Genomic DNA, 12,110 nt, shown 5'->3' with positions numbered 1-12,110 from the left:
GTAAATGCAGCAATTTTTGGTCTTGTTTTTTTTTAACAAGACTCAATAACTGTAATCAGGAAATGAAGATGCGAATATTTAATTCTTTTAAAATTAAAGGACATTGGTGCTGCTTCTGGTACCATTCATGTTAGTCAAAGCAACTACTTTCAAGTTGAAGGAAGAAGCTTTCTCAACTCCGGCAGGAGGAGGATGAAATAATTTCTGCTGGAGGAGACAGAATATGCACAAAGCCCTAGAAAACTTCAGATGCTTTCCACTTTTTCTCCATCTCTGTCCTCTCCCTTCCGGCTGCTGCCATCCCAGGACTACCAGAGATGAGTAGCACTCACTTTGACACAGCGGAGGTAGTGGGTAGGGAGGGGGCTGCGGGGTCAGAGGCTGCTGCTGAAGCTGGAGGGCTCTCTGTGTGCAGCAGCGACAGGCTGGTTTCGGCGTGACTTACTGGCTTCGCAAACCAAAGAACAGTGTCCTGAACTAAAGCAGCATCTGTGTAAAAATCACATGTCACTAGCATAAAATTTTGAGCTAGTCTTTCACTTATGTCATGTTAGAAAAAGAAGAGGTTGCTGTGGCGTTTCAAAATCTAATGTTTGTCTTACAGCAAACTGGTCTGAATTGAGTGTTGACCTCACTTGGAGCAGGGTGTTGGGCCAGGGGTCTCCTGAGGTCCTTTTCCACCAGAAGGATTCTTTGACTTTACTCCCTGTGACTACCCTCCCTTTATGTCTTACGTTGCCTGTTATATTTATTATTATAAAGACCTCATGGTAATACTTTGTAGTAATCTTAATACTGAGGCCAAGTGAAAAGTGGATGGAATTTCAGAGTATCAACCCTTCCTCATCCTAGCTCATTGAGAGCCAACAGTAAAAAATTGCCGGGGAGGGGGAAGTAATAAAAGTTGTACAAAACTAAAAAGCTTGAAATAACAGTATTTTATTTCTCCTCTTGTTCTAGGTTATGCATTAGATCCCTCTATAGATAACCCTGAAGTTGCTACCAAATATATTGGTTCTGTAGAAGAAGCTGAAAAAAATCAAGGTAATTAGTTTGGAATCTCGTATAAATGACTTGTAACTGATGACTGTTTCCATTTCTTCTTTACTAAGAAATGGAATAGGTATTGACAAAGGAAGGAATTATGAGAGGCTTACTCATGTCCAAAGACACGATAAAAAAGATGTGTTGCAGTTGTAACATGAAGAGGGAAGAGAGATACTGGAGTGCTTTGTTTTCCTGAAGTAGCAAATATTTCGGGCTGTCATTATGTTAAATTTCAAATTAGGGTTTGCAGTTGGAGCCTAGTATATGCCATTATGTGGATAGAATTGATCTGTATATTTGAAACACCTTTTTGGTCCTCTTAAATTCTCTCTTAGCTAAAATCATTGTACATCTGCGTTAGGACACCTGTATGTTGAGCTAATCACCCTAACTGTGCTACTGAGTAGCAAACTGATCACTCTGGATGCAACCTGTCACATGCCTATTGGGATTGCATCTCTGCTTAGCAGAGTTAATCTGTTCGGGTTATTTGGAAAAGAAAAACCATTGGAAGGTTGCCAAATGGTAAAGGCATAGCGTGCCACTGGGAGGAGTGACTGCGACTACCAGAGGCGTGGGGTTTGTAATTAATACTTTGATACAAGATATTTAACACTTCAAGTGAGTTATTTGCATTGGAAAATTGTACCTGTGTAAACTTTACAGTTATACTTTCCCTCGCGTGTCTTTTTCTGACATCTTATTCACATGTTTATACAAAGGTTTTTTATTTCTGTGTCCTCTTCCATGGAATATATCCAAGGTTATTTCATTCTTTCCTTCAAAAGTAAGATAAAGAAAATATTCTGTAGCAAGTACAGGCATTAGACAGAAATGGCTAAGATTAAATCATTTAAAAAATTAAAAAAAAAAATACCGAAATTCCATTATGAAAAGGGTTTTAAGAAAACACTTGATTAATGTATGATTCTTTCATATGATCATTACTTTAATTTTTATGTTGCTTATTTCTCCTTGCTTAAACAAAGGTCTTTTTGGCTCCTCACCACTAGATGAGTATTACTGATACTGTAGGAAAACGTTTGAAAATTGCACATATCTGTATCTAGAACCTTTTGAAAAACTTTGAAGTCATTACTTTAACATCTTTTAACTTTTTTTTTTTCATGCCGTATCTATATTATTTAATGGTTTTGACAAATGAAATTCTGAGGGCACAGCATTTGTGAAAAGCTAGCATTTCTATGAAAGAACAAGATAGTGGTTGGAGGTAGATGACTGTGCCAACAAGGACAGACTTTTTAATAGGGCCTGTAGCAATAGGACAAGGGGCAATGGCTTTAAACTAAAAGAAGGTAGAATAAGACTAGATATAAGGAATAAATTTTTTACAGTGAGGGTAGTGAAGCACTGAACAGGTTGCGCAGAGAGGTGGTAGATGCCCCATCCCTGGAAACATTCAAGGTCAGGTTGGATGTGACTCTTGAGCAACCTGATCTAGTTGAAGATGTCCCTGTTCGTTGCAGAGGAGTTGGACTAGGTGGCCTTTAAAGGTCTCTTCCAACCCAAACCATTCTATGATTCTATGACTTTTTACTACATTAAAATACACAGTTGTGGTTTCAGAAGACTTGTTTTATTTTTTTTTGGGGGGGGGCGTTTAGAAACTGAGAGGTGAGAGGGATCAGAATCCAATTGTTAGGACCAATTGTTTTTCAATGTGCTATTTAAAGTATGAAAATTGATGTATTCATACAGTCTGCAGACTTACTGTTAAAAACGCGTGGATGCATGCATGGTTAAATACTCTAACACTGACACACGGTTTAAGTGGTTTCTCTGTTACTGTACATAGTTAGCAGTGTTCATAGTTAGAAAGTTCAGCAATGATTTGACTAATTTTGCTGTGTGTATTGGAAGGAGTGGTGGTGACTTTCACTTTTAAACTGACTATGATGCAACCTATGACGTTGTATTCTGCATTAGCAGCCAGGCGGTGTATTGTTTTTTTTCTTCAGGTTTAACAGTGTTTGAAACAGGACAAAGGAAAATTGAAAAAAGGAAGAAATTCAAGGAGAATGATGCATCTAATATTGATGGTTTTCTGGGACCATGGGCAAAGTATGTTGATGAAAAAGAAGTAGCCAAACCATCAGAAGTAAGTACTACTTTAACACAATAGATACAAATTTTTAGTACATTGCAGTGGTCTTGACAGAGATCCAGCTGCATTAGTAGTTTGTCCAAGCAGAAGATCCATGCTGTGCTTTAGGGTGATACAAACATTTCAGGTGATATGTCTGAATAAGGTGTTCCAAATATTCTGCATTCAATTATTTGTAAGACTATTTAGAAATAAAATTCATTGTATCTGTGTGTAGTGTGTAGAGTCTGATTAAAAGATAACAGAAGCAGCTTGAAAAGAACTGAAAGTAAAATGTGTTTAAAAAAGAAAAAAACAGCCGAACAAACCCAACAGTAACACACACCCCTTTGAACCATCCAACCAACAAACATCCTTCTTGTTCAGTCAGTGATGCTTAGCTGTAGTCTATGAATAAAAAAAATAGTATTTAATTCTTCTCAGTGTACATAGCTTATCAAACTATTCTGGTTTTGATAAAGGTATTCTCTTTACTGATGCTTAAAAATATTTCTAATTTCATTTAGCAAATAAATGTGATCTTAATAGTAAGTAAACAGTAGTCCAGTCCTGGATTTTGTTACATGATTCTGAACGCTGAATTTTTAAAAGTCAAGATCATGTTTTATTTTTCCAGGAAGAACAGAAAGAGTTGGATGAAATAACAGCTAAGAGGCAGAAGAGAGGAAAAGTAGAAGATGATAAACCTGGAGAGGAGAAGACTATATTACATGGTAATGGCATCTTCCTGCCTGTTCTCATTTTCTTGCTCACTGTGTTTTCTTGCCTACTGTGTTAATTAGTAAGGATGGCAGACAGCCTCAGCGCTTTTGCTGAGGCACCTCCATGTTTCTGTATTGGAGATAATAGCGCTCACAGGCATAAGCATAAAGGACAGGGAAAGAGATAAATTGGACTAATTCCACTTCATACTGTGAAGAGCAGCGTGGAAATGTCATCTTTCAGGGTACTGGGTTTATTTATTTATTTTTAATGGTACTAGGCACACATAGCCCTTTCCTATTTTACAGAGCAAACATTTTAAAGTTATGAGTTTGGCTTAGTTTCAGCTTCAGAATTACTGCAGTTTTATGTCAGTACTTTCATCAGCAGGTAGTGCTTTAAGTTATGGCTGACATACAATTTAGAAAATCACTTGGACTTTATACTTCCTCAGTTCTTAATGTAAATGTTCTTGCTGTCATACTATGAATAATTGTGTATCAAATAATTACCCTATGGAAGCCTATAGCATGTGGTACCTTCAAAGCAAATGGTTTCATAAGTAAATAAGTAAAATTAAGTGGGTTTTGGAAACTGTTATTTCAACTCCCTGCATGCAAAACAGTCCTGCCTTATATTGCTTGGCAGAGACAGTTAGGTAAACAGAGTCTCTCTTTGTTTACCACTTTCTACAGCCAGGCTCACATGCACAAGCTGGAGCATCCTTATATGCATTAAAGAAGTGGCTATGAGATATGCATTGCTGACATTAGTACTTCATTCTGTTTGTATGTAGCAGATCATGACAGTATTTGTGGAATAGTGATGAGCATAACAAATTGTAGCCATTGAGGATCCTATGGAGTAGTCATTTTGTATCCAACTTTTAATGGTCTCTACCTGAAGTTTCACAGTGAAAGACCTTACAAGATGAACTTTTCAGCATTTCAGAAATATGCCATTTTACAGACATATGTAAACATTGATACTGTGCAGGAGGTCACTTGTACAACCAAAGCTGCCATAACAATATCCCAGCAACTGAGAAACTAATTTAATCGGTGCACAGCTTAATGTTGTGGCTATCCAACACAACTCTAGTCTGAAATACCCATTTCCATGCACAAAGCATCCCTGCATGGCTGTCCAGTCGCTCCTTAAACTTAGTTCAAGAGCAGCTGTTGGCTGCAGCTAGCCCATATCAGTTCCCACTGGCCAAATGGATCTTTTTTCTCTGGTTTGTAATTCTGTTGATGTGACTGACACGGCATAGAGCTGGCTGGAATGTGAATTGCAAGCGAACGCCAGGATTAGATCTGCACATATATAGTCTGTGTAGAGTTCGTGTAAGCAAACCTTTGCTGGCTGGAGGAATTTTGTTGCCGTTTGATGATGTGTAAGATGTGTAGGGAGGAGGTTGTCTTTAATGTTCAGATTATCAGATTCCAAGCAGACTTTGCTGAAATGACTTCATTTGAGCTCAACTGATGTCAAATACCATTCCACATCTGTGTCCTCTGAAGTGGGTTTTTCTCTTTTCCCCTACTTCACAGCGGAGCAGATGTGTTGAGAAAAACCTTAATTGTGCGTGACTGTTGAGCAAGTCAAAGAATACAACCTCTTAAAATACAGGCACTTTGATTCACAGAATTCTGTTTACCTTTTCAGTTAAGGAAATGTATGACTATCAGGGGAGATCTTATCTTCATGTCCCTCAAGATGTTGGAGTTAATCTCCGTTCTTCAGTACCACCAGAGAAGTGCTATCTTCCAAAGAAACAAATCCATGTGTGGTCTGGACATACAAAGGTAGGAGGTCGTGTTTGTGAGTGTGCATCATAAAAACCCACTTCACTTGTGCCTGAAGCTAGTAACTTCTGTAGAACTGAAGTATCTGTAGAAGGAAGGAGTATTTTCATCTTTACCACATTATGTATGTAGCTGGTTGCATTATATGCTCACGCAAGGTGTTTGCCTGCTCAAATGCAGTTGTTGACCTGCGTATACTTTTTCATGAACATAGTGCTTTCTTGACCTCCTTTAGAGGAACCAGTGTTTTTCAGTGACTTCTGTGGGATTTGGAGTTATTTCCTAAAGTACTACATGAATAAGAGTAAGGCTAATTCTAGAGATCCCTGAAAATGCGTTTTTTTAATAGTAAAAGTACTTAAGGGCTATTTCTTATCAAACTTATGAGAAGTTACATAGTTTTTGTGATTATGATGCATCAGCATTCCAGGATTCCCAAATACCACTATTACCTTTCAGGGGTCTGCCTTGTTAAGAGTTTTCTTTGATGGCACTACTTAACATTTACAGTTTCTTCTTGTGCCAGAGCCCGTAACTATGTACATAATTTTGGTATTACAAAAGTGTTTCACTGATCATATTTGTAAAGCCCATACTCAATTTGCTGCTTCTTTTGTTTCTAACTTTCGGTATTGCTTGAGGGAATATGCTGTGCTGCAATGGACAGCACCTTAATGGTATCTGAAAGATGGAAGAAAGGAGGACGCAGGGAACACTTTTAGCTTTTAGCCTTTTTCAGCTGAGTCACAGCTCAGAACTCTTCTTCAATGATTGCTTCATCAAAGAGCTTGTAGCTGCAGCTATCAGTGCTTTCCAGATTAACATCTCCTCCCCAAAACTCTAGTCGCTCCTCTGCCTGTTATCCAATTAGAACAGACTGATGCACAAAATGGCTTTTTCCTTCAAACAAGAGATGAATAACAATATTGATGAGAAAAGCAAAAGAAAAATGGGCTGACAAATCTAGAAAAGCTGAGAGATATAAGTAGACAATAATAGGGAGGATAAAGCACCCAACCCCAACCAGGAGTGAGGGGAGCTGGATGGAATAAGAATAGAGTAATTGACATGAAATAGAAAGGAGGGACATCAAACCATGAGTACTTGGTGGTCCTTTGGACTTCCTCTGCAAGGAGTACCTGAAATACAGGTAGATGGGAAAATGCTGTGCCCAGGGAATCTTGAGTCCAGTGGGTAGAAGCCACTGGCAGTATAAGTAAGAAATGGAGCTGGTCTGACTTTTTTTTTGTGGAAAATTTCCTCAGTTGCCCCACCTGAAAAGACTTGTTATACAGAAACAGTTGCCCAAACCCACAGTTTGTATTTCTTTGCCATTTACCGCAGTAACGGTGTGAGTGTTGAAGGAGGGTGTATGTACAGCTGTTGAAGTGAATCAATTCGTTGCCAATAACAATTGTTCGAAATGCATTGCTGTTTCTAAAACGGAATGTTGGTAGGTTATTTCTTTTCAAGACACAGTATCTGTATATTTTATGAATACAAGCTTTAGCTTTTTGCTTAGAAAAGAGGGCAAGTGAACTGAGGAGATATCTAGATGCTCCACTTACTGTTTAACTATGTCCTTATTTTCAGGGTGTCAGTGCAGTTAGATTGTTTCCTCTCTCTGGGCATATACTGTTGTCTTGCTCTATGGATTGCAAAATTAAGGTGAGTTATTTTTCTGTTTTCATGTATGTATTTTGTATCATCATTGAATATAGACAAGGCATTTTAGAATACTTAACATTTGGTACTTCTACCAAATACCTTTTGTCTGTGTTACTTTTATTTTTCTGACTTGATTTTTAAATTACAAATTCTTTGAGTCAAAGATATAAATAATACACAAGACTGTGGGTGTTAGGACAGTGTTAATCATCTAGTAATAGCATTCAGAAGGTCACAAGTTCCTCAGGCTATTGCCTTTGTTATTATAATAATTAATTTTCTATGAAGTCTAGTTTTATGACTAGCAATAGGTTTCTGTTGAAGTTTTACTGAAGCATTTGTGGTCTTGAACTCAGCTCGTTTTAGTCTAGCATGCATCATATTAGAAAGCTGATGGTATTTTATATTTTTACTAGCAAAGCCTTAGTGCTTTAAAGTTGGAATACGGTGTGGAGTTTTTAGTTATTTTAAGGAGATTTTGCTAACAAGAGGGTGTCAGTGCATTCTTGTGAATTCCTGGGTAGATGTTGTGATTAATCAGTAGATGTCATATGTTTGTAATTAATTTCTTAAGAGATGTTGCCATATATGTTTGCACTTAATTTCAGCATCATTACTGTTTAACAATTGACATCTTTTCTCTCTGTCTCTTTTTTTTTTTTTCACAAGCTATGGGAAGTATATGGTGATCGAAGATGTCTACGAACGTTTATTGGTAATAATCTTTTTTTGAAACTAATGTATATTTTAAAAAACTTCATGGAAGGTTATGATTTAGATTAGCTTATTAATTTATCATAGAGAGGACTTATAGTCATCCAAGGTAAATGGTATTCAGTATGATCTTGGCCATAAGAATTGAAAAAGTTGCAAGTTTTTCATGAACATTTGTCATTATTCCAAGCAATTTAATGTTGATGAATAACACCTCACAACTCCTAGAACAAAACATTAGAAACATTAGTGTACTGCAATCATCAATACTTTATGCAAGACTCTTTTCCAGAGGTAAAATTGTGAAATTAAATCGCCTCATCCTCCTGTTGAGAACAGCAGCCCTCTGTATTCGTGCAGTGAGGGCATCTCATGGCCTGATGATCCTGCTTTAAATAGGTGATCTCTGCTGTGCTGAGTTTCTAGTGCAAAAGCATGGGGCTTTTTTTTAGGTTCAAGTGCCATCTTTGTTCATGTAACAGGTGCTTTTTAAAGCAGATAGCTGAGAGAGAGAAATATAAACTTCTAGGCAGCCTTGAATGCAGAACAAAAGCGGCTGATTCTCCTTTTGAAATGGGAACATTTCTAGAACACTGAGTGAATATATGTTGAGTAACAATAAAGAAATCTTTTTTCAGCTAATACTTCTGATGACAGCAGTATGGCAAAGATAATGGCTCAAAAAAGGTTCTCGCTCAATAGAGTGCTCTTTCTGAACAGTTTTGACTGTTTTTCTCAAAAGGTCCTTATTATCAACCAGGTTCGCCTGCTGTTTTGCTATATTTAAGTTACTATGCCAATATTTTAACTAAAGACATCTCCTACAAGTCTGATGCAGTGGTCAGATGAAAGTATTGGGGTTGGAGAGTACCAAGGTTAACACCAAATAAAAGCATTCTTAATTTTCTGATCTAGTATTTCCCATATTTTGTACCTGTTTTCTAATTTTTAAATGTTTCTCCTTTAAATGTGTCTCCTGCAGTGTTTGTGTCTCCTCCTTTTCATTAGATGTTGATACTTACTACTTCTCTTGCAGCTCTTAATTGAGACCAGAACAATCTTTGAAGCCAACAGTACTTAAAATTCTGCTTGTATATCAGTTTATCAATGATGCCCAGTGGTTGGTTCTGTGCAGTGCTATTGTTTCTCTCTCCAGTGCTTTGGAGGCGTGGGGATTTGGGGGTTTTATTCTCATCATTCTTTAGGAGTTCCTTTTCTTTCTCACTTGAATTATTCTTTACTAGTGCTCATGAAGAACTCCAATAAGCGATTTCCTTGTTCTCTTTGCATTGTTAAAGACTGGAGCGTTTAACTTGAATAATGTTTTTTTTAAAAAAAAAAACATTAATTCAAAGTTTGACTGGACAAAAGTTTATCATTGCATTTTTTCTATCTCGTAGGACATAGTAAAGCTGTTCGAGACATCTGTTTTAATAATGCTGGCACTCGGTTTCTTAGTGCTGCATATGACCGCTATCTTAAACTCTGGGACACTGAAACAGGTAGGTTTGTATTTGTAGATGCTGTTATTTGGCACTGTGTTTAATTAGTAGTAAATATCATGATATATTATCAGTCACCCAGGTTGTTTCCAATTGTCTTTAATGTCTTGTAGTTCAGCGTTTAGGCTTTCATTACAGGATGAATAGTCTTTTTTCCCTAAATGTTTTGTTGCTATCTGTAATGGTGCATTTCACACTACCTATGTACCTGTATTTCATATACCTTTTATTTGAGAAGTTTGATAGTTATTTGTAATGTTAGAACAATTTTCAGCAAAAAGACAAAATTTTACCAAATCTGTTAATTGCACGTTTACGTTTGTAGGCATAAAATTAAGTAAAGAAATCACCCTTTAGACTTAAATATGCTTAATTTAGAAAAATTATTTCGCTTGATCTTTTGGCTAACCTGAACTTGAGGAGCACTCCAGATAAGAAAAGGTGGTGGAAATTAGGCTGCTGGTACAGGGAGCAAAGAGTAGATCTGATGCTGTGACAGAACTGCCAGGGAGATACTCTGTAACATTCTGCTCCAAATAGTTTCTTAAGCTGAAAAGATACAGGATAGATTTTGTCCATATTCTTTTAAACTTAAGTCTGTTCCTAAGAGAGGAAGTTTCCGTGTTTGAAAAGACGTTAGCTTTCTTTGTTAGCAGTGCCACTAGTCTCATACAGGTGACAGCCAGAAAGGTCTAAGTCAAGTTCTTCAGACTTGAGTCTGAACTCAGTTATTTAGACATCTGAAAAATGTATTGAGCTTTTGGATTAAAACAGGCTCCCGTAAGTTACAGATCACATGTAATCAGGGTATCTGTGGCTGAGGCTATCAGAGGAGGTCAGTGGTTTGTTCTGCAGCTGCATTTCCGTTACCCTTTTCTAGGCTTAGGATTGAGGAATTCTTGCCTGAGTTTAAGTCTCTTGTCAAGACGACCTCCGATCCTAAGGAGATGATGCTTTGCAAAGACAGTGGTCAGCTTGTGATATCCTGACCAGTCCTGATGTCCTTGATATGTCCTGATGACATACTGGGTACTGAGCAGTTACATCGTTTGGAAAGCTGTAGTAAAGGTAGGGAACAGTTTGTATGTGTTTATACAGGTGCGTGCATACAAACATGTGAAACAAGGTCTAATTAAAGAGCAGGGTAAATTCTACCCTCTAATCCTCTCAAGGACTTTAAAACAAGTATTTTCTGCTGTTAATAAAGTAAAAGTAATGTTTTTATCAGTATGGGTTGATTAGTTCTTTGTAGCTAGAACTTCCCACCTGACGCAACGTGAATGGCTTGTCTCTTGCAGGGCAATGTATTTCAAGATTCACAAACAGGAAGGTTCCTTATTGTGTCAAGTTCAATCCTGATGAAGATAAACAAAATCTCTTTGTTGCAGGAATGTCAGATAAGAAAATTGTGCAGGTATGTCTACTTAATATCTCTTCCTCTAAAAATTCTAATATTTAGTAAAAAAAATGAGGTCTTATTCTGGCTTTTTTATTTGTAGTGGGATATTCGAAGTGGTGAGATTGTGCAGGAATACGATAGGCATTTGGGAGCTGTCAACACCATTGTGTTTGTGGATGAAAATAGAAGGTTTGTGAGTACATCTGATGACAAGAGTTTAAGAGTCTGGGAATGGTAAGTTTAAAATTTTGAATTTTAACTTAAATAATATTATGAGAAAACTGAGAAGAGTTTCTTTTTAGAAGTATACGTAATACATAGGACACTGGAGTGTACGGAGTTCTAGCTAGCTGAGGAAGAGCGAGCTTTAAAACCCTATTCTGGCTTAATGCTCTAGGCACTTCATAGATTTCCTCTTCCCCCAAAGAAAGCATAAGACAGCCCTGTCAGCCTGAAGCACGCTGCACTTTATTAGTGATCTCTGTTCTCTCTCCTTTCCCAAAGGTTGTATTAGTCCTTAAATTAACCTTTCAAAGAACTGTCTGCTCTGTTACATTAGTGTGTGTCGGTTTTGAATGCTGTGAAGTTGGATGTGCATAGTATTATATAATACTTGGCCCACGTATGAAATAACCAGTTTAGTGTAGCTTCATTTCTGGTTTTCTGGTAGTCTGGACTTTTTGGCAATCGTTGATACCCACAGCATGAATACAATAGATGACAGTAAAGTGAAAGCAAATCCAAGAAAAACTCGTAAGAAACATCAATTTAAATGGCTTTCGATTTTTAGCATATCCGGGGAGAAAACAAATCTATCTGAAGTATTTTCCACAAGGTTCTAGGTACTAAGATTTTCAGCTTAGGACTCTTAAGATTTCTCTTAGGTTTTCAAATTTATGTTTGGAATAATCACTCCCGTATCCTTAGGTATCTGTTTCCTTTTACCATTCACACACGCGAAGCTGTTGCACAATACGGGCTCTAGCTCGACAGCTCTGTGACTAATCAGCTCCTTCCTAGCTTTATTTTTTCTTATTTAAACCTAGACAAGAGTCTCCAATCTGTGGTATTTGAATGTTACCCAAGCAGCCAGCAAAACCCTCAGCATGTCTGTGATCAGCTGCTATCATTGCCAGTAGCAGCAG

The 12,110-nt window shown here is 37.4% G+C and overlaps 1 protein-coding gene across 1 annotated transcript in view; it reads left to right on the top strand.

The window, feature by feature from the left end:
* The window catches only part of CDC40 (cell division cycle 40), a 45,885-nt gene that overhangs the window by 25,337 nt on the left and 8,438 nt on the right, over positions 1-12,110 (top strand). Inside the window, exons 4-12 of the mRNA XM_086608117.1 lie at positions 961-1,044; positions 3,027-3,166; positions 3,789-3,885; positions 5,543-5,682; positions 7,276-7,350; positions 8,020-8,065; positions 9,465-9,566; positions 10,865-10,980; positions 11,066-11,199. Coding sequence (XP_086464243.1) covers positions 961-1,044; positions 3,027-3,166; positions 3,789-3,885; positions 5,543-5,682; positions 7,276-7,350; positions 8,020-8,065; positions 9,465-9,566; positions 10,865-10,980; positions 11,066-11,199 — 934 coding nt within the window. The remainder of the gene's footprint in view (positions 1-960; positions 1,045-3,026; positions 3,167-3,788; positions 3,886-5,542; positions 5,683-7,275; positions 7,351-8,019; positions 8,066-9,464; positions 9,567-10,864; positions 10,981-11,065; positions 11,200-12,110) is intronic.

The sequence above is a fragment of the Tauraco erythrolophus genome, chromosome 2 (assembly GCF_009769465.1).
Source record: "Tauraco erythrolophus isolate bTauEry1 chromosome 2, bTauEry1.pri, whole genome shotgun sequence".
Taxonomy (NCBI): Eukaryota; Metazoa; Chordata; class Aves; order Musophagiformes; family Musophagidae; genus Tauraco; species Tauraco erythrolophus.
The sequence above is the reverse complement of the archived record's forward strand: the minus strand, read 5'-3'. Positions and strand labels throughout refer to the sequence as shown.